Source organism: Erinaceus europaeus, chromosome 5 (assembly GCF_950295315.1).
Source record: "Erinaceus europaeus chromosome 5, mEriEur2.1, whole genome shotgun sequence".
Classification (NCBI taxonomy): domain Eukaryota; kingdom Metazoa; phylum Chordata; class Mammalia; order Eulipotyphla; family Erinaceidae; genus Erinaceus; species Erinaceus europaeus.
The window spans coordinates 93463215-93486248 of record NC_080166.1 but is presented as its reverse complement, the minus strand read 5'-3'; the positions used below and the strand labels follow the sequence as shown (position 1 = coordinate 93486248).

General features: G+C 37.2%; 1 protein-coding gene across 7 annotated transcripts in view; it reads left to right on the top strand.

Moving 5' to 3' along the window:
• The window catches only part of SOHLH2 (spermatogenesis and oogenesis specific basic helix-loop-helix 2), a 63933-nt gene that overhangs the window by 9675 nt on the left and 31224 nt on the right, over window positions 1–23034 (top strand). For 5 of the 7 annotated variants that reach the window (XM_060191536.1, XM_060191540.1, XM_060191538.1 and 2 more), the window contains exons 2-6: window positions 4433–4647; window positions 11779–11840; window positions 11920–12024; window positions 14678–14777; window positions 17881–17991. In XM_060191536.1, coding sequence (XP_060047519.1) covers window positions 4433–4647; window positions 11779–11840; window positions 11920–12024; window positions 14678–14777; window positions 17881–17991 — 593 coding nt within the window. Of the gene's footprint in view, window positions 1–4432; window positions 4648–11778; window positions 11841–11919; window positions 12025–14677; window positions 14778–17880; window positions 17992–21043; window positions 21285–23034 lie in introns of those variants that run through there. The other 2 variants (XM_060191541.1, XM_060191535.1) reach the window with 2 other exon arrangements.

The window sequence follows — 23034 nt, the reverse complement described above, 5'->3', positions numbered from 1 at the left end:
TCATCCTTCTTTTTCTGGCTGATCTCACTTAACATGATTCCCTTCATGCTCTATCCAAGATGAGGTGAAGAAAGTGAATTCACCATTTTTAATAGCTGAGTAGTATTTCATTGTGTATGTATACCACAACTTACTCAGCCACTCATTTGTTGTTGGACATCTGGGTTGCTTCCAGTAGACCCAGATTTCATAGATATACTTTACCCAGACTTTAAGAAGTAGGTCATTTCTATATTTTATAAAATATTCAAGAGCATATGATAATATTTTAGCTTTCTGTCTCATTCTTCAAGGCTGGTATAACTTGAGACCCAAACCAGATAAAACAATGTATTTAAATAAAACTGAATATAGATGCAAAATATAAAGTAAATTGAACAAATTGGATCTGTTATATTACTCTTCATGTATAGATTTATTTCAAAAATGCAAGTATAGCTTGACATTAAAAAAAAAAAAACGGGAGTCAGGCGTAGCACAGCTTGTTAGCACAGCAGGTTAAGTGCAGGTGGTACAAAGCGCAAGGACTGGCTTAAGGATCCAGGTTAGAGCTCCAGACTCCCCACCTGTAGGGAAGTCGCTTCACAGGTGGTGAAGCAGGTCTGCAGGTGTCTCTCTTTCTCTCCCTCTCTCTGTCTCTTCCCCTCCTCTCTCCATTTCTCTCTGTCCTATTCAACAATGAAAGCAATAACAACAACAATGGTAAACAACAAGGGCAGCAAAAGGGGAAATAAATAAATATAAAATTTTTTTTTAAATAATAAAAAATAAAAGTGTTGTAATCCATATCAAGGCCCCATATATTTTTTTAAAGAGAATAGAACAAAAGCTACAAATGTTTATCTGAAACCAGAAAAGACCTAAAATTGCCAAAAAAATCTTGAGAAGAAAGAACAGAACTTTAGGCATCACACTCCCAGACCTCAAACTGTATTATAGGGCCATTGTAATCAAAACTGTTTGGTACTGGATCATAAACAGACACACTGACCAGTGGACTAGAGTTCAGAAATAAGCCCCCACACTTACGGATATCTAATTTTTGACAGATGTGCCCAAACTATTAAATCAGAAAAGGAGAGTCTCTTCAGCAAATGGTGTTGGAAAAATTGGGTTGAAATGTACAGAAGAATGAAACTGAACCACTATATTTCACCATACACAAAAGTAAATTCCAAATGGACCAAGGACTTGAATGTTAGACCAGAAACTATCAAATACGTAGAGGAAAATATTGGCAGAAATCTTTTCCATTAAAGGCAACTTCAACTGCATATGAATCCAATTACAAAGAAGACTAAAATAAAAATAAATCAGTGGGCCTACATCAAATTAAAAAACTTCTGCACTGCAAAAGAAACCGCCACCCAAACAAAGTGAGACCCCTTACAGAATGGGAGATAATCTTTACACTCCATACAGCAGACAAGAGGCTAATAACCAAAATACATAAAGAGCTCAGAAAACTCAGAAAAACAAAACAAAACAAAAAGACCACATCCAAAAATGGGAAGAGGGTATGAACAGAATATTTACCACAGAAGAGATCCAAAAGGCCAACAAACATGAAAAAATGTTCCAAGTTACTGCTTGTCAAGAGAAATGCAACCAAAGACAACAATGAGATACTATTTCACTTCTGTGAGAATGTCATACATAAGGAAAGATAGCAGAGGGTTAAGGGGTTAAGTGTATAGGTTCAAGTCCCCAGCTGGGCTCCCCACCTCCAGGGGGGGTCTCTTCATAGGCTGTGAAGCAGGTCTGCAGGTGTCTATCTTTCTCACCCCCTCTGTCTTCCCCTTCTCTTTCCATTTCTCTCTGTCCTTTCCAACAATGACAACATCAATAATAACAACAATAATAACTACAACAACAATGAAAAACAAAGGCAAAAAAAAAAAAAGAAATTTAAGTAGGGGGCCAGGTGGTGGCATACCTGGTTAATAAGCGCACATAGTATAAAGCAAGGACCCACACAAGGACCTGGCTTCAAGCTCCCACTTCCCACCTGCAGGGGGAAACCTCACAATGAAGAAGCAGATTTGCAGGTGTCTACCTTTTTCTCTTCCTCATCTCTCAATTTCTCTGTCCTATCCAATAAAATGGGGGGATGGCTTTTAGGAGTAATGGATTCCTAATGCAGGCACCAAACCCCAGGAGGTGAAAAGAAATTTTTTTTTTTTTAGTAAATGACAGTGGAGAGGTGGCACAATGACTAGAGCACTAGACCTAAGAGCGTGAGGTCCAGTTTGATCTCAGCATCACATTCACCAGAGTGATACTTTGGTTCTCTCTGATTTCTCTCACTCTTTAATAAACAAATCTTTTTAAAAAAGATTATTTAAGTTCAAATAAGAGTTTAATTAATGGGATACTCATGTACATTGTTAGTGGGGCTATACATTTTCTTTTTTTGTCACCATGTTTACCTGTCGGGGTGCCAGACCTACAAAATTCCACTGCTCTTAGTGAACTCTGTTTTATTCCTTTTGTTTAGATAGAGAAGGAGGAGCACCACAGCACTGCTCCACCTTTCTTTCTTTTTTTTTACTGTTCCACCTTTCATGAAGCTTCACTACTGCAGGTGCTCCCATGTGGTGCTTAGGTACTTGAGCCTGGGCCCTTGCTCAATATGAAGTGTGGCCTCTAACAGTTGAGGTATTTCCCACCCCCCAAATTTTTCTATCTTTTGTGGTGAACAACAGAGTGGTATGTAAGTTGAAAAACAAAACCTAAACTCTTTATCTTACAGTTTTTCTTTAGGATATATAATTATTTGCACAAAGGTATACTTCCGAAGGTATTCACCATGGCTTGCTATAAATCAACCCCGTGCTGGGAGGATACGTCAATGTGTGATCATCATCATTAATGAGGTAGACTTAATCAAGATAGTCAATGAGCATTTGCTCTCTTTCTATCACAGAAGTCAGCATGTGTGAGAAAAAATATTTAATAGAATTAATCTATATCAGCATGGAAAATGAGAATGTTCTCAGTGAACCACAATTTCTAGGAATTGTTGAACAGTATTAAATAAGAAAAAGCAACTAATCTTAAGAAAATATATATACCATTGTGGTCCGGGAGGTGGCGCAGTGATAAGGCTTTGGACTCTCAAGCATGTGGTCCCGAGTTCAATTGCCGGCAGCACATGTGCCAGGGTGGTATCTGGTTCTTTCTCTCTCCTATCTTTCTCATAAATAAAATAAAAATCTTTAAATATATATGTCATTTATGGGAAAAGTTAATTAATTATCTGTGCATTATTCTCATATGGCTGACACAGAAATTGCCTGGAAAGATATAGTCCCAACTATTGACAGTAGCTACTTCTTGGGAAAAGGACTGAATTAGGATATCAGAATCAGAGATAGGTAAAGAACTTCATTTAGCTTATCTCCGTTAACATGGCTGCAGCCAAGAATATGGGATGATCTCACTCATAGGCAGAACTTAAGAAGCAAGAACAGAAAGGGGAAACAAAACTAGGCTTGTTGTACTGTACCAAAGCAAAAGGCTCTGGGGAAGAAGAGAGGCTTTGGTGCCCTGGTGGCATGATGGTGGAAAAGGACCTAAGTTGGGGTTGAGAGTGTTTTGCAAACACCTAACTGTGAGATGAAAATTTTGCTCAGGTGTCAACATCTGTACTGTAAACCATTAACCTTCTAATAAAATTATTTGAGAACAACTTCATTTAGCATTTTTCATTTAGCTTTTTATCATAAGTAGAATTTAATTGGTGATTTGAAAATGAACTCAGCTTGTGTGGAAAACTGAGAAATGGTATGCATGTAGCAATATCAAGAGTCTGGCATTCCCAGGTGTCTGTGATTGTTTCCATTACTTTGGGCACCCCCCTCTTGACATTTTTAGTGGATTGCATTCAATCACTAGAGAATAAAATATAGAGGAAAAAAGCTGAAGATGGAAATGTATTTTTTCTGATTGAATTTACTAGAAAATGTTTCCAAATGGAAATAAATACATAATATTGGATTAACATGTATATTTCATTCAAGCAAAGGAGTTTGTTTATTAGGATTTAGGAATTTTGCCTTTTATTTTGCCTGGAATATATACTTTATCAAAATAAACCATGCAGGAAGGTCACAAGTTTGATTCTGTCCTTGGCAAACATAATTTCTAGCAGACTTTATAATTGAGCATCTGCACCATAACTTGTAGGAAAACCACTCTAGCATGGTAGCATATGTGGGAAAATTTAAAAATTATGACATGGTCTTCAGACCCATTTACTATCTTAGGTAACAGAGAACATAAAAGTCATAGTTCCTGCCTTTACAGTGACTGGAGTTGTGCATTTAACCCAGTCAGCCATTCTGTTATATTTTATCCTCTTATATGGCATTTTTTCTATGTCCAGATATTAACTAGTGATGACTCTGCCTTTTTCCCCCTTGTCTTCCAGGCAAAACTAGACCTTTTATTAATTGGAGATGTCACTGTTAACTACCTGGCTGATATTATACAGAAAGTCTTTTCAAGCGTAATGAAAGTAACCATCACCATTAGTGATGTGAGGAAGGCAGTGGCACTTTGGGACGATGACATCTTCAACATCGTTTTCCTGAAGATAACTGCTTTACCAACCATTGAGGAACTCGAAGTTGTAAAGTTAATTAGGTAAATTTCTGAAACCTTGACTCCATATCCTTAGAAAAGATATTACAACCTATTTCTGGAATTCTCCTTATACTATTTATAACGAATCATACCTTCATGGACAGAATCTATACATGTTTTTATTGTCAGTTTGACATCTTCTTATAAGAATGATAATTTAACTTAAAAAGTAACTGGGGTCAGTGCAAATGTGAGAATTGGTCATAGAAACTGAGTTTGACATATAATAGCCTTTACCCCTTAGATATCCCTTTTTAGAATCTATGTTAATAAAATGACACATTTTCTCAGAGTGATAACAACAATGGCAGAGACTAAGACAGGTGAGCACTGTTCACTTTATATCATGTTACCTATGGACTGAAGCTGCCTCTTCCAAGAAATACCCTAATGTGAAAATGGCACGAGACTGTCTAGATCCATTGAGTTCACAATATCCCCATTTGTCCTGTAGTTCTATATCTGTGTGACTCACTCAACTTTGGGGATTGACATTTACTGATTGAATGTTCTTTCTTATCTTACTAATTTGATTTTGACCCATTTAGGATGTTTTTAAACAGAGATAGGCCAGAACAGACTTTTGTCTGTGACAAGAGTGAGGAACCTCTTTTCAGCCAAGGGCCCTTTGGATATTTATAATGTCATTAGCCAACCATACAAAATTATCAACTTAAAAGTTAACACTTACTGTTGCTATGAAAAAGCTCCTAGATTTATTGAATTTTGAGGCCCTCCTGCTGTTGTCATAACTAAACTGAATGATTTCATGGTCCTATTTTGCATATGGGTCAAATGTTCACCACCCCTGTATATAAAAGACAGGAAGGTGTTCTTGTAGGTACTGTTGGACTTGTAATAAGGATGTATCACGATTATAAGCAGGCCTTTCTAGAGTAAAGGAGACAGTATTGTGACACTTGTATAAGAAACAAGCATGTTATGTTGGGGGGGGGGAGAAATAGGCTGGGAAGCAGCCAAAGCCACTGACTTACCTAAGTGAACTTGTGTGTGAGAGAATACAGACAGATTGCTCATGGAGTTTCTTGGAACAGTGAACTTTCTGCATTTCTCTTGGGATTCTGCTGTGAATATGAATTCTATAAAGAAACCAAGAAGGGGGTTGAGGGGAGAAAGAAACTATTCAGACTATATCCAAGTGCATTTTACTTCTAAAATAATGTTGTGAACTGTTTTTGGAAGTCATACCTATTTTATTACATACTTAAAAAGATATAATGTTCCTGCTGTTGGAGAGTCATAAGAATATCTCATTTGCATAGGATTTATTTATTTATTATTATTATTTTTTACCAGAGTACTGCTCAGCCCTGGCTTATGCTGGTGTGTGGGGGTTAAACCTGGGAGCCTCAGGCATGAGAATCTTTTTTGCATAGCCACTATGCTACTTACCCCCACTCGGATTTCTATTTTTTTTTTTTTAACTGAAGCTTTATAAAGACAGTACAGCAGGGTTCTTTATATTTCCTACTTGACTGTTAGAAAACTAATCTTGGTGTGCCTTACCTGAGACCATATGACTTATTTTCACAAAACTCAGGCTAGAAGTTTTCTCTCTTCTTTTATCCTTCATTTTGAAAGTATATAATTAGTTGACTTCTGTGCTAAAATTGCTCTGAGACTGAGAATATGCCAAACTTCATGTAAATGTATGTATAGTTTTTTAGAAGGCACTGGATAAGTCAGAATGGTTGACCAGGCCCCATTCCATAAGGAAGACCCTAGATGTGCCTCTTCAAATAATAGTAGAGGTTTTGTATTTGTTAGTTATTCAAGTTACAGTTTTGCACAGGATAAGAATAAAATGCTGATTGGAACAAGCTTTATATCTTGTTACAGTTGTTAAAAACTAAGACGTTAACAGAAAGAACTTTCTGTCTAATATTAGTGTAGAGTTTCTCCACTGTGCTTTTTTCTTTTTTATTATCTTTATTTATTGAATAAAGACAGTCATAAATCGAGAAGGTAGAGGGAAATAGAGAGGGAGAGACAAAGAGACACCTGCAGCACTGCTTCACCACATACAAAGCTTTCCCCCTGCAGGTAGGGACCAGGGGCTTGAACCTGGATCCTTGTATATTGGAACGTGCACTCAACCAGGTGTGCCACCACCTGGCCCCTGCTTTTTTCTTGTTTGATTCACAAAGCTCAAGATTTCTTAGCTGGGAAAATAAGGTAGATGAAGATGTTGAACATTATGCATATAATGGCTCCTCTGTATTGCTTCAAAAACATTTGTCTGAAGAGAAGAAAATGAATAATTAATAAAACACATGGATTTGTTTTTCTTGTCTGTTATGAGGCTTTTCCTTATACTTAGCATAGGTCTTGACAATTAGCAGTAATTCAGTATCTTGCTGTGGGTATGTGGCTATGAGTGAGTGACTGTGTAGGTAAGTGTGAAAGATGCTATTCTGCCATAGAAAGTTATTTCTAGCTTTGTTTTTGGGAAAAAAAAAGAAAAAAAAATTGTGGAATTATACTTCTCATAATTCTTGCATCAGTGGCTAGGAACATCTCTGGAATTTTCTTTCTTGCCCTTAGAACTCATGAATTTGTAGCTTATGAAAATTTAAACATTGTGGTACATCTTAATATTGTGAAATTTTAGTTTTCCCTAGAATACTGAGTCCTATAAATGAACTGCTTCATTTAAAAGGCATTGAAGCTTTTATATTTATTAAAGAACTTTATCTTTTGAGTCTGGGATGACAGTTAAAGACTAAACCAAAATGAGGAGTCTTGGTTCAACTTCTGCTCTGTTTTAGACTCCCACCTCCTTTAGATCTTTGTTTTGTAATAACTCAAAATACAGATAGGTCTAGGAAAATTACAGCATATATCACTATTTTTACATATATTTACCTCCCTCTTAACTAGCTGGGTACTAACTGTGCCAATCGTGAATGAGCAAGTTATTATATAGTAGAAGCATCCATACTTATTTTCTGTATTAGAGCACATGATCAAAAATGTATTTATCTAAAGCATGGGTTTCTCTTGAAAACTGAGAATGATATATATCCTATCAGCTACAAAATTACCCTCTATTTATTGCCAGAGCAGTGCTCAGCTTTGGTTTATAGTGGTGCTGGGGATTAAACCTGAGAACTTTGGTGCCTCAGGCATGAAAGTCTTTTTGCATACCCATTAAGTTATTTCCTCAGCCCTAGACCTATGTTAGAATAAAAAATAACCAATCTCCTTGAAAAGATTATTAAACTTAATTATTTTTATTGGGTGATTAGTGGCTTACAGTAAATACAATTATGGGTATATGTGTAAAATTACCCAGTTTTCTGTACAACACAATGTCATCAACCCTAGGCCAGGTCCTCCTCTATCATCGTGCATCAGGACTTGAAAGCTTCACCCCACCTCACCCCCAGAGTCCTTTACTTTGTTGCAGTACACCAAATCCAGTCCAAATTCTTTTCTTTCTCTCTCTCTTTCTCTCTTTCTTTTTTCCTTTCTTTCTTTTTCTCTTTCTTTTTTTTTTTTTTTTTTTTTTTTACCAGAGTACTGCTCAGCTCTGGCTTGTGGTAGTGCAAGGGATCAAACCTGGGAATTTGGAGCCTCAGGCATGAGAATCTCTTTGCAGAACCATTATGCTATCTATCCCCATCCCCAAATCTAAGTTCTTATAGAGAATAATTCTTTTTAATGTGAAGCTAATCATTTGTTATTTCTAATCATATACAAAATATTAGTATTTTGCTTATTAATATTCAAGAATTATGACACATCTGAATTACAGCCCCAATTTGATTTAATTTCATTGATGCTTATAAGAACCTCTTAGTTCTCTTAGTACATGAGAAATATCAGAAGCTGGTTCTTTCCCAAGTTTCTTTGATCAGTATACAGCTCAGCCTAAAACACTTAGAGGGGTTGAATGGTAGCTCATATAGTACAAAGCGCAAGGATTGGTTCAAGGATCCCGGTTTGAGCCCCCAGCTCCCCACCTGCAGGGAGGTCACTTTACAAGCAGTGAAGCAGGTCTGCAGGTGTCTATCTTTCCTCCTCTCTGTCTTCCCCTCCTCTCTCCATTTCTCTCTGTCCTATCCAGCAACATCAACAATAGCAACAACAATAATAATGGAAAAAAGATGGCCACCAGGAACAATGGATTCCTAGTACAGGCACCGAGCTCCAGCGATAACCCTACAGGCAAAGCTAATCCCCCCCCCAATCATTTATTTTTCAGTTACCAGACCTGGGGGTAGGGACACAACTGGAATTGGGCAATACTGTAGTATGTACTTATGGCTGCCTCCAGTTTCAGAGAGTTCTTGGAGATGAGTAGAATGGAAGTCAGAGTATTAGTAATTACTCTCACATAGGGAATATTCTTAGGAATCATCGTGACACTTAAGTAGCATATTCTAGGGCCTGGCTTTGGCACACATGGTTAAACACACACAGTGTGCAAGGACCCTGGTTCAAGCCCCTGGTCCCCACTTGCAGGAGGAAATTTTCACAAGTGGTGAAGCGGGACTGCAGGTGTCTGATTCTATCCCTCTCTACTTCCTCATCCCCACTCAACTTTTCTCTGTCTCTATCCAATAAAAAAAATAAATTTAAAAAATGTAAAAATAAGGAGCATATTCCGTGAAACATTAATAATGATCCCTCAGGAAGTTGCATATTGTTAATACCCAGGAGGCTTCAGTTGAGCAGATACACGTATTCAAGTCCTAGACCTAGCGATTTGATTTTGGTATTTGGAAAGAGTATTACCAGTTGGGGTGGATAGAGGCATTTTTGTTATACCTTATGTGTTGTTTTCTTTGGTTTTAAGGAACATTCATTCATTCATTCATTCATTAGAACAATGACCCTTTTTGGTGATCCTGGAAGCTAGAAAGCCTTTTAGTTTACTGATTTGTAGAGAATGTGAATGATTAGCTGAGCTTAAGACCAGAGTGTTGGATTCTGGGAGTCTATTGATTGCTGGAGTTTCTTTACAATTAGGATTTCACTTGCAAGGAAAGTGTATGGGTCAGTAATTGATTCTGTGCTAATGACAAAAAGGAAGGAATTCCATCATGACTGATGTAAGCCTTAAGATTTGAAAGCCATCCCAGCATATTCATCTATCCAAATCTAATGTATTTTATTGTCAGTAAAATAAATTTATTAAAAATTCTTAACTACAAAGGATTATTTCTAAAACAGTTTTTAAAGTCTTTTTTGTAAATATCTTTTTATTTATTTATTCTCTTTTGTTGCCCTTGTTTTATTGTTGTAGCTATTGTTGATGTCGTGATTATTGGATAGGACAGAGAGAAATGGAGAGAGGAGGGGAGAAAGACACCTGCAGACCTGCTTCACCGCTTGTGAAGCGACTCCCCTGCAGGTGGGAAGCCAGGAGCTCGAACTGGGATCCTTATGCTATTCCTTGCGCTTTGCACCACGTGTGCTTAACCTATTGTGCTACTGCCTGACTCCCTTTAAAGTCTTTTAATGTTCACTTTTCTTGGTTTGTAATAAAATATGTTTTGTGAATCTATAAAATGTTTTTTTTTGTTTCAGAACTTGAGCTGAACTACTCAATAAACTGATTTTAGTTCATTTTCCCCTCTACTCTCTTTTCTTTTCCTATTATCCATACTACCATTATACATACACCACACCTCTTCAGTGCTTTAAAAAATATATAAAATATTCAAATAGCTGTTAAGTATCCTTACCACTGTGTTCCCACAACACCCCACACTAGACCACCGGACTTTCCTATTGCCATATTCAGTCTCCAGTCTGATTCTTCCCTTTCTTCTCTTCCAGCCCACACGATAAAGAATTCATAGATTAGACTCAAGCCTGAATAGACATCAGTTGGGTGAATGTCACATTTTAATGCCACCCTACTTGTTCAAAGTAATTAACTTAATAAACTATCCAAATTATTTAACTTTTTTAAAGTTTATTATTTTTTTATTATCGGTGGGGCTGGGTGCCTGCACTACAAATCCACTGCTCCTGGCAGCCATCTTTTCCATTGTTGTTGTTGCTGCTGCTGCTGCTGTTGGATAGGACAGAGAGAAATTGAGAGAGGAGGGGAAGACGGGGTGGGGGGGGAGAGAAAGATACCTGCAGACCTGTTTCACCTCTTGTAAAGCGACCCCTCTGTAGGTGGGGAGCTAGGGGCTCGAACTGGGATCCTTGAGCTGATCTTTGCGCTTCACACTATTTGCGCTTAACAGGTAGAGCTACTGCCCCAACCACAATTATTTACTTTTTAAAAGAGAGTTCTTAGGCATGTTTCCTTTGTCCCTGCTATGGATAACTTTGGTGTAGTGCCTCTAATTCCCACCCACCCCACCACCGCTCCCTCCCTCTGCTTTGTCCCTAATATGGATAACTGCAATTTGGTGCCTCTAATTCCCCTCCCACACACACCTATATTACCTTCCAGCCAGCCAACCAGTCTCCCAGAGGCAAAGTGATCTTTCTCAAATGCAAAGGTAATCTCATAGGGGCCAGACGGTGGCTTATCTGATTAAATGCACCTAGTACTAAGTGCAAGGATCCTTGCAGGGACCCAAGTTTGAGGCCTCTGCTCCCCACTTGCAGGGGAGACTCCTCACAAGAGGTGAAGCAGGCCTGCAGCTGTTTCTCTTTCTCCCTCTCTGTCTTCCCTCCTCTCAATTTATCTGTCCTATCCAATAAAATGAAAGAAGGGAGGAAAAAAAAAGCTGCCAGAAGTGGATTTGCTATGCAGGCACCAAGAAAGAAAAAAAATATATATGTATTTCTTTAAACAAGAGTAAAAGTGGTCTGTCTTTTCCCTTACTGATTTGAGGAACTATTTTTACTAACTATACATACTGATACCACCATTTATTTATTTATTTTTACCAGAGCATTGCTCAGCTCTGGTTTATGTTGGTGAAGCAGATTAAACCTGGGACTTCAGAGCCTCAGGCATGACAGTTGTTTTTTTTTTGTATAACCATTATGCTATGTACCCCTGCCCCATACCAACCACCATTTTAAATTCCAAAGAAAGAAGCAAAACTATTCTAGTTTAGTTCTTAATTAGAAAAACTATTGAACCCCAACTTTTTGAGTGATAACTTTGCCTCATTTTAACGGTTTTTCTTTTAGATTTGGCAAGGCAAAAAATGCACATTTGCTGTTTGTTTTTATAGTTCCAGAGAATTTTAAAGGTATGTAACTTGTGGGTATCATTTGCTTTTTTCTACAAGTAGAAATCATAAGGTCAATCTTTAATACAAATATTCTTAGGTTGCATTTCAGGGTATGGAGCTGACATTACTTTAACTGAACCACTGACAATGGAAAAAATAAGCATTGTGATAAAATACTGGATAACATATTTCTCAAATACTGGTGAGTAAAAAACAGATTTGGAAAGGTTTGAAAATTCTAATTAAAATTTTACAGAAACTATATGAATGTTAAGTTGGTTTTCCACTTTAACCTTTTATTTGTAAATGATTAACAGTATTCTATATCATCTTGTTAATCATAGTCTGAAGAAAACAAATATAAAGAGAAATATGTTCTCTGTGAAGAAAAAGTTTACATGTTCAGAGTATTTCACAAGGACAGATAAAGTACTGTGAGAAATACTGGATTTTTTAAGTGCAGGTGATAGGATGGTGTTATTTTGCATTTGAAAATTTGCTTTTGAATATATACTATCACCACTACTTAATCATTAAAATGGAATTACTCATGCTGTACTCTTGTATGATTGTTTAAAACCAAGAACACTAACCTTGAATTGTATTGTCTCCTTGGAAAGTACTATGTGTAAATCATTCTACTTTAAGTTGGTAGGGTGGTTATTTTTTGTGTTTTAGATTTTGAGACATAGATACTTTACTTTTTTTTTTTTTTAGATAATTTGGAAACACAAGACTTCAGTTAGACCTGACATTTTTGTTATCATTATTGTTATTATTATTATCTTCATTTATTTATTGAATAGAGATAGCCAGAAATTGAAAGGAAAGGGGGAGATAGATAGGAAGAGAGACAGACCCTTGCAACATTGCTTCACCACTCACAAAGCTTTCTACCTGCAAATGGGACTGGGAGTTTGAACCTGTGTCCTCGTGAGTTGTAATGTACACTTAATCAGGTGTGCCACCATCTGACCCTGAGAACTGACATTTCTAAACTTCGTACTTATCTTACATTGTGCATACCTCATCTAACTACTTAAGCTAATTAAAAATGTTAAGTGAGATAAACCAGAAGGAGAAGGAATACCCAATGATCTCACTCAAAGGTGTTTTTAACTAAGAAACAAAGAAAGGAGAAAATAGGGGGAAACTTAGACCAATTGTGGTGTACTGCAACAAAGCCTAAGACTCTAAAGGAAAGGGATGGTGAGTTGGCCCCGTGAGTAGTGTACTGCTTTGCCATGTGCATGACCTAGGTTTGAACTTGAAAGCCACTGCACTGAAGGAAGCTTTGGTGCTATGGTTTCTTTCCCACCCAACTCTGTCTCTAAAAATGAAATGAAGGGGTATTGGGGAAAGAAAGTGGGGATTGAGAGGATGTTGGGTTCCTAGTCATGATGGTTCAGGAAAACTTCAATATGGTACATAGACACCTGCCAAGAGAAAGATAATGAAATATACTCATGTGACTGACTCATGATTAACTCTCAATAAAATGGTTCAAAAAGAAGTGTAGGAAAAAAAATTACCTTTAATTTGGCTTGTAAAAGGACAGACTCTAACTTCTGAAATTAGATTCCATTGGAATCATCATTGGTCAATGGCTTGCTTTTTCTAGGCCTAAAATATCCTGTATAAGCTCATACTCCAAATGGTACGGGATCTAGCACACCCCTTCTTTGTTAATGGTCTTTTTTAATTTTCTGAGAAGAAAACATTCTAGTGACACCCAGCCCTCCTAAGTGTTCTTCCTTGAAATGGCTAACCATGGTGACTAAAGTTGCCTTCTCAATTTATTTGGTTCTCAGTAGAAGTAAAGCAGCTGTCCATTACCACCTGTCTAGTGCCCATCCCATTGGCCATATCTACCTCTACTTCAAATCATCTCATCTCTCTTCTGAAGAAGAGCAGCTATAAAACAAACAAAACCCCCAAAACAAAAAGCTTCAAGAACCCATCAGGTGCCATGTTTTGACAATGTAGCTGCTTTCTAGAGAGTCATAGATATTTTCTGTCTCTGAATTTACTTTAAAAAAAATCTCACTTATGGACAGAAATTAAGAAACAAGAATAGAAAGGGAAAACATAAATTACAACTTGGACTGCTTGGGTGTATTGCACCAAAGCAAAGGGCTCTGGGGAAGAGCAGCAGGTAGAGGGGTGGGAAGAGTGGGAGTGTTTAGGTCCTGGTACAAGATGATGAACCTAAGTTGGGGTAAAAGTGTTTTATAGACACCTGTCTTGGTGAGATGAGAAATTGTACCCATATGACAACAACTCTACTATAAGCCATTAATCTCACAACAAAAAAGGAGAAAAAGATTTTAAAATGTATTTATTCATTTTTGAATAAAGACAGAAATTGAGAGGGGAAAGGAAGATAAGGAGAGAGACAGACACCTGCAGCTCTGCTTTACTACTTGAGAAGCTTCCTTTTTGCAGGTAGGAGCTGGGGGCTTGAACCTGGGTCCTTGTGCACTGTAATGTGTGCCCTTAACCAGGTGAGCCTCTGCCCAGCCCCAGAAACAAACAAACAAAAAGCAATCTTAATAAACATACCCAGTTGAGTATATTTTAAGCGTACATATTGCTCCGTTACTAGAACTATTTGGAAGAAGATGTCTTGGGATAAATAGTACATGGTGTTTTAATTTTCATTTCAACGGGGGTTTCATACTTCACAGTTTCAAATATATAATTTGTTCTCTATTTGAAAAACGTGTACTGCTTTGAGGAATCTATTGAGTAAAAAGTTGCAACTGCTTTTGATTAGCACTTATATATCTGCTTAACATCATCCATCCTAGTGATTTTACTAATAAAAAAAAAAATCCCTCTTCTAAAAATTTCAGTTAAGATGGACAACTCTGTGAAGTCTGAAGAACTTGAATTACCTCTGCAAAAGTCCTGCGGTGAACAGTTACGATACTTTCCTACTGACCAATATACATGGTTTGTTTGTTTCTATAATAATAGAAATTTTTATTGTATATGTTTCATCAAAAATTCTGGAAAGCATACTGATTGTAGAAATCTAGCTCAAGTTCTAGTGATACAAAGTGAAGAGATTATTCTGTGAAGAGGGCTGCAGCTTTATCTGTATTTCAGACTTCTGAACTGGGAATATAGGCACACATTACAGAGAAGTATTTGACTTGCTATGAATATGAACTTCATAATCATAAATAATTGTAGGGAAACATTAAATTGTATGATAGTAAACTCCCTACCACTGGATTTGTTAAAAGGATAATCAGGGTTACCAATATCAAAGCTAAATCAATGGTATTCAAATATTTAAAAAAAAAAACCAGTGGTATCTGTTATTCAAACACAAAAATGTTATATGTCCCTATATCTAAACAATTATGAATAGCCTTTATTATTATCACCCTACGAATAAACCTTTTCTAATACTTTTTTGAACTCATGAACCTAGTTATTTAAAACAACCCTATAAAGATCTCTAAATCTGTTCCTAGTTCTCAGATTTTACAACTTCCACTAGAATTCACTATGGATAGGCATATGAATTAGACATCAGACTCTTCCAGTGTTAATATCATATGCTAACAAAAATTCACTCTTATGAATTTCTTCCCTTTTCCTTCAAGTTGATTTTCAGGGAGGCTTAAATAGAGCATAGGGCTAGAGAGAATGGACTTTTGACTGCTGAGGACCTGGGTAATGATGGTGAGAATCTGAGTAACTTCCAGAATTTGAAGAATTTGACCATAAGCTATTAGAATAAATATGACCATCTACTATTTTGAACAAAGAAGAGACTTGGAAACTATTAAGTTGCTTAAACTAAAGATAATACTCTTAAATAGTACAACACTAATGTCACTAGCATACTTGATTTTATTTAACGTTTTAACCTCAAAGAAATTTGCTTAAACTTATCTGGGCTATAGGAAGGGTTTTTGAAGATTTGTGATTTGGAGGCAGCACTACTTATAACCTTTTTGTACCCTACACATCTTGAGATTTTTTTTCTTCAGATTCCTACCACTATGAATAAAATTAAAATTTCAAGTCAAGTTATATCCTTTGGGGGTAAAGGAGATTAGTTTATAAGTATCTTAGAGAAATAATGACTTTTCCCCCCACCAGTGTTATGCTGGAACGTGGGACCTGCATGACTCCACTGCTTTTGCATAAATAAAGGGCAGCAGTCAGATTCTAACTTCTCCACACATGCACACACACACAGGGAGGGAGGTGTCCCACGGACTCCACTCCTTTTGGTGGTGACATTTTTTTTTCTTTTAAATAAAAAGTAAAAGACAGACTAATAGAGAGACAGAGCAGTAGAGCCATTGCAGCAATGCTCCACCTCTAATGAAGCCTGCCCTAAAAGATGCCCCCATGTGATGCTCTGAGACTCAAATCTGGGTCCTCATGTATGATAATATGTAAACTCTACTGGATGAACCACATCTCAGCCCCCAATATAAAAACTTAATAATTAAAGACTTAAAATGTTTCAAGAAGCTCTTGAAAAAATATATATAATGTCCATTTCTCTCTCTTTTTTTAATTCTTTATTTATAAAAAGGAAACATTGACTAAACTATAGGTTAAGAGAGTACAACTCCACACAATTCCCACCACCAGATCTCTATATCCCATCCCCTCCCCTGATAGCTTTCCTATTGTTTAACTCTCTGGGAGTATGAAACCAGGGTCATTGTGGGAAGCAGAAGGTTGAAGGTCTGGCTTCTATAATTGATTCCCCGCTGAACATGGGCATTGACAGGTCAATCCATGCTCCCAGCCTATCTCTCTCTTTCCCTAGTGGGGAAGGGATCTGGGGAAGCGGAGCTCCAGGACATTGGTGGAGCTGTCTGTCCAGGGAATTCTGGTTGGCATCCTGCTAACATCTGGAACCTGGTGGCTGAAAAGAGAGTTATCATACAAAGCCAAATAAATTGTTGAGCAATCATGGACCTAAAGGTTGGAATAGTGCAGATGAAGAGTTGGAGGGTCCTCCATTTTGTAGATAGCTAGTAGGCATATTTTAGTTATATTCCAAAGGGCCTGTAGCTATACTAGTTTTTTTGTTTTGTTTTGTTTTTTCTTTTTTCCCCTGAGCCTAAAATCTGATATGCAGGTGGATCCAAGTTATTGTCTGGGGAGATGATGTCATGGCTGGGAAAAGGACCAGAAAGCTGGGTCAGGAAGAGATTAGCTCCCTAATATGGGAAGGGGGTATAAATATTGTTGACTGTAAACCCCATCGATTTGATGTGATCTGGGGCCCATATTCAGCTTAGGAGCCTATGTGACCTCTGCATCCCTGTAGATCTGAGCTCACACTCTGTGGTTATGAGTAGAAACATTCCAAGCTGCCCCAATATCGACCCATCTTCCTTAGGTGTAGCATAGAGTATGTTGTCCATCCTCCCTTCCCTCAAGTCCCTGCTCCCAACTTGCAGTGGGGAAGCTTCTTCAGGTGTTTGTCTTTCTCTCTCCCTCTCTGTATCTCCCTCTCCTCTCTCAATTTCTCTCTGTCCTATTGAATAAAATAGGGAGAAAAAAAAAAAAAAAAGGAAAAAAGGAAAAAATGGCTGCCATAAGTGGTGAACTCATAGTGCTGGCACCAAGCCCCAGCAATAACCCTTATGGCAAAATTAATTAACTGAAAATGTCCGTTCCGTGGACAGTTTCTAAATAATGAGAAATTACGCTTTCCAGATCAAATTAGCACTCTAATCGTTTGTGCTTTTTGTCTAGCAGTATGCTTTTAGGCATGATTTGGGATAACACCTGAACCAATGAGATCATATTATTTTAATTAGTTTGAATCTGTTACTCTTTATACATATATTTGAGATTTTTTAGTTGCTAAATTTATGAATATCTTGATAATTCCTTTGAATTTTGAAATGAAGTAATTTGCACCAAATATGTAAGTGCCTTAACATTTACTGCACCTGTATATGAAGCAAGAGAATTAGAAAAATAGTCTTTTATTAGTATATATGTTTTAATTGTTTAATTGTCTTATAATTTTCCTTTTACAAATGGTATGGTTTTCTCTCATTTCTAGCCCTGAGTTTTTAAGGAATGACACTGGGTTTGAATTAAACGCTCCGATGTCAGATTTTGAAAAAAGTAAAAATATTTCTCTTCTTCATTCAAGCAAAGAAAAACTAAGAAGGTAAATTTTAATACAGATCTATTTAAACATCATTGCCTTATAGGAGGAAATAACTTTCATGAATTTCATATTTTTGTAATATTGTTAAGAATATCTGTGAAGTACTAGACTTATACTACTCCTCCAACCTTTAAGTCATTCAAATACTTATCTATTGGCATATCTACAATGTTTCAGAAGATAAAGGAAAAGTGTCTGGTGCTCGGACAGCTTTTAAATTGACTATCAAATAGAAAATTATGTTTTAATAAATGTTATTATAGAAAAGAGAAGACTAGGAAATTTACTTAAGACAGGATAATGGACCAGAGGACATTTATTGAGATGATAGCTAACTTGATCTTTAAACAAAAGTCACCATTCATTTGGTTTAGAAATCAATGATGAATTCATGTGGTAGGAGTAACAGGTACAGAGACAGACAATATAAGAAAATATAATGAATTTATGGAACTATGAGTAGTATGTATTTGGTTATAAGAACGCAAGTGAGAGGCAAGAGATGAGAGGCTGTAGGTCCAGGCTGGGTGTGTTGTTAAGGAATATGAATTTCATTCTAAACTGTTGGGGAGATACAAAAGGATTTTTAGCAAAGGAGTGATAGAATTTTTATTTTTAATTAATTATTTATTTTCCCTCTTGTTGCCCTTGTTTTTCATTGTTGTTGTAGTTATCGCTGTTATTGATGTTGTCATTGTTGGATAGGACAGAGAGAAATGGAGAGAGGAGGGGAAGACAGCGAGGGGGAGAGAAAGATAGACACTTAAAGACCTGCTTCAACACCTATGAAGTGGCTCCCCTGCAGGTGGGGAGCCGGGGGCTTGAACTGGGATCCTCACGCTGGTCCTTGCGCTTTGCGCCACGTGTGCTTAACCCGCTGTGCTACTGCCTGACTCCCAGAGTGATAGATTTATAGCTGAAAATGAAGACTCTAGCAGAATATCTGAAAGTAAATTGAGGTCGTTGCTGCATGGACCTATCCCCCTGTAATTATATAATCTTCTAAACCACTATTAAATCACTAATAAAAAGTGAAATGAGGTCTGGGAGGTGGCACAGATAGCTAGGTAAATATGCTACTGTGCTAAAGCATCTGGGCTTAAGCCCTTGGTTCCTACCTGCATGAGAGAAACTTCACAAGTAGTAGAGCAATGCTTTAGGTGTCTGTCTTTCTCTCTCCATCTCTGTCTTCCTTTCCTCTCTCAATTCCTCTCTTTTCTGTCAAATAAAAAGGAGAAAAATGAAACAATATTTGCCAGGAGCAGTGTGTTGTTTTGATTTGTATTGTATTGAATTCCAGCAGTAGCTGATGGCAAGTAACAGAAGTGAATTGAGTCTAGGAAGTAGTGAAGCCAGTAATTGTAAATGATATTCTGAGCCATAGTGCTAAATATGGGGTGGCTCACCATAGACCAGTTCTAGATATTTTAGAGGCAGCGTCACCAGAGCACAGTTGAAGTTAATTAAGTATAACTTCAAGTGATGTCAAACCTGAGGCCTAAGTACAGTGAAATGGCAGTGCTGTTGCTCTTGTTGAGCTGGAACACCTCAGGTGTATATGAAGCTTTCCAGTAAGAAGTTGACTCAAGTTTTCTAGGAAAAGGTCAAGGCTACACTTGGAGCTTTTGAGACACTGCATCTATTTGAAACATTGGATGCAGGAATAGATCCGGATACATTGAAAAGCATAAAGGGAAGAGATAAGTGGAGAAGGGAATTCGGTGGGCTGGATAGCACCATAGTTATGCAAAGAGACTCTCATGCCTGAGGCTCCAAAACACCAGGTTTAATCCCCTACACCATCATAAACCAGAGCTGAGCAGTGCTCTGGTTAAAAAATAAAAGAGAATTTTGTGGGAAATCTCAGAATTTCAGGAACAGGTATCAAAGATCAGAGAAAGAATCACTAAGGGAGACACCAAAAACAAAAACAGAACAAATAAACTGAGAGAAAGCAATATAAGGGAAATCATGGGAGAGAGACTAAAATAATATGTGTTCAGGAGTATTATATTACAGAGGTCAACTAAGGTCAGAAGTGAAGACTGAATATTTGTATTGAGCAAAGCCTAAACCCTTTTCCCTCCTCCTTCTCCTCCTCCTCTCCCCTTCCCCCTCCTCCTCCCATTCCCTCTCTCCCTACTCTTGCCAGCTAATAGCTTTACATTCAGTTTTGTCTTGTTTCACTTTTAAGCAGGACAGGGAACATGTTTGCTAATGTGAAAGAAAGAGTGGTCCCAGCTGATGGTTTTGAGATCAGAAGTATTCAGGTTGGTCTGGCAACTGACATCAGCAACTTCAGCCTATGATCTTGAATATTCACATTTAGGAATTTCTTTCCTTTCTTTTATCCTTTGGCCTCCCTTCCTTCCTTCCTTCCTTCCTTCCTTCCTTCCTTCCTTCCTTCCTTCCTTCCTTTCTTTCTTTCTTCCTGTATATGGCATGTCTGAACCTCATACATCCACAATTTCACCCTTCTAGGTTACTTTTACTTTTCATTCAGAGATGGGGGAAATATAGATGGGAAAACACCACAGCACTGAAACATTCTCTGGTGCCCTAGCCTTCCCATATGGTACATAGTAAGGCTTATGCCCTACCCAGTGAACTATACTCTGGCCCAGGACTTATTTTTATAAATAACTACCAATCTGGTTTTAAATAAATAAATTATATTGGATAGAGACAGAGAGAAATTGAGAGGGGAGGAGAAAATAAAAATGGAGAGGGAAAGAGAGACACCTGCAGTACTGCTTCACGATTATAAAACTTTCCCCCTGTAGGTGGGGACCAGGGGCTTGAACCTAAGTCCTTTTGCATTCTAACATGTCTGCTCTACCAATTGTACCACCATCTGCCCCCCCCTTATTTCTATTTTCTTTATAGAGATAGGTTAATAAAAGTTAACTATAATATGTTGGTGAAATCACATTCATTACACATGTTATAAATACAGCTTGATTTTGTTGTAAGTGTACTTTTCAAAGTAATGCCACAGTTTTGTTTGTGTGTTCATGAGTTTATATCATGATGGTTTAATGATTTTTTTCAGGATGTTTACTTGCCTAAAAATAAGTGAAAGTGAAGCCAGGCAGTGGAGTACCTGGTTGAGCACACATGGTACAATGTCCAACGACCTGGGTTCAAGCCCCTGACCCCACCTAAAGAGGAGGGAAATTTTACAAATGGTGAAGCAGTGCTGCTGTTGTCTCTCACCCTCTTCTTTTCAATTTTCTCTCTTTCTATCCAACAAATAATAAATAAAATATTTAAAAAAGGAATAAGTGGAAGTCAGTTTTTCATAAATAAGGGCTCTTCACGAATAGCCAAAGCTTAATAATTCAAGGAAGGTAGAGCAAGGAGTTCTTAGAGGGTCCCAGCTCATGCCTGACTTCTCTCTGTTAATACTTATCTGCTTAAGACTCGACTGTATAGTTTCAAGCATTCAGTTTAGACAAGACTTTTGGCTTCAGATTGCTTTCTTCCTCTCTCAAAAATCACTAATTTGGGGGAACATGAAACCAGATTGCATTTTTTCTCAACTTATTTGAATTATGTTACAACCAAGCTTCTATGGCAAATGACAAAAACAAAACACATTCTTTGACTTTTGACCTTACTGCCTACTAATGCTTTCTGTACACAGGAAAATGACAAGATCCCATGGAGCCTGTAGAGCTTGTTATCCTACTTCTTTGAGCAAATATTATCACCTGTCCAAAAATTTCACTAAACATTCCCTCCTTCTTTAGTTTAGTGTTCTCCTTTAATTTCAGAAAAAGTAGCATATAGTGTAATGCAGTGAAATAAATATTTAATGGCCTTAAGTTTATTCTTTAATTATTATTCTCTTTATTTATTCATCTTGTTCATCTTCTTAGTGAAGTTTTCTGCTTTTTCAAATCAGATTGTGTAGTTCATTATATATTTTGGATATTAACTCTTTGCCAGGTGTCTACATTGCAAATATCTTCTTGAATTTATGTTTATATATGTATTATATATATATACATATTTTTTAGTCTAAGATATATCCTTGAAAGAAAGTTACCTACAGTAGGTAACTTTGGTTTATATCCCCAAGAATTAAACTTGACTCATTTACTTGTTCTGTTGTTACTTTCTGATATAATTCATTCAGTTCCCAGCTCTGTCTTTACCTGAAGTTTCTAACCTTGATGGTAGAAGCAATTAATAAGGCTAGATCTATAGCATTCGCTAAGATACTTGATAGTTTTGAGGGAGATTAGAGAATTTAGCATAAAGTGTTAGATTCTAGATTGATGTTTATAAAAGATGTGTTACCTGTCTCTAAGGGTATGGCTTGGTGAGTTTTTAAAAAATGTCTCTGTATCCTTTACTTATATTTGGTATTGCTCTTTTCATTTTAATTATTGCAGTGTTTGTGGAATATAACTTAGTTGTATTTTTTTCTTTCTTTTTATTTGATAGGACAAAGAAATTGAGAAGTGGGGGTAGAGATAGAGAAGGGAAAAGAGAGGTACTTGCAGCCGTGTTTCACCTTTTCTGAAGCTTTCCCCCTGCAGGTGGGGAGTGAGTGAGGTCCTGGTCCTGGTAGATGGTAATGTGTGTACTCAACTGAGTGTGCCATGGCCTAGTCCCCAGCTGTGATTTAAATTTGCATTTCCATTATGATAAATTAGACTAAGAACCTTTTTTTATTTTATTGGAGGGAATTAATGGTTTATGGTAAATACAGTTGTGGGTATATGTGTAAAATTTCTTAGCTTTCTACAAAACACAATCACCCCCAGTCCAGGTCTTCCTCCATCACATGCACTAGGACCTGAAACCCCAGAATCCTTATACTTTGGTGCAGTACACCAGACCCAGTCCAAGTTCTACTTTGTGTTTCCTTTTCTGCTCTTATCTTTCAATGTATGATGATTGGTGAGATCATCCCATATTCATCCTTCTCTATCTGGCTTAGCTCATTTAACATGATTCCTTCAAGTTCTGTCCCAGATGAAGTGAAAAAGGTGAACTCATTGGCTATTTGAGTATGTTCTCTCTTTTTTCTTT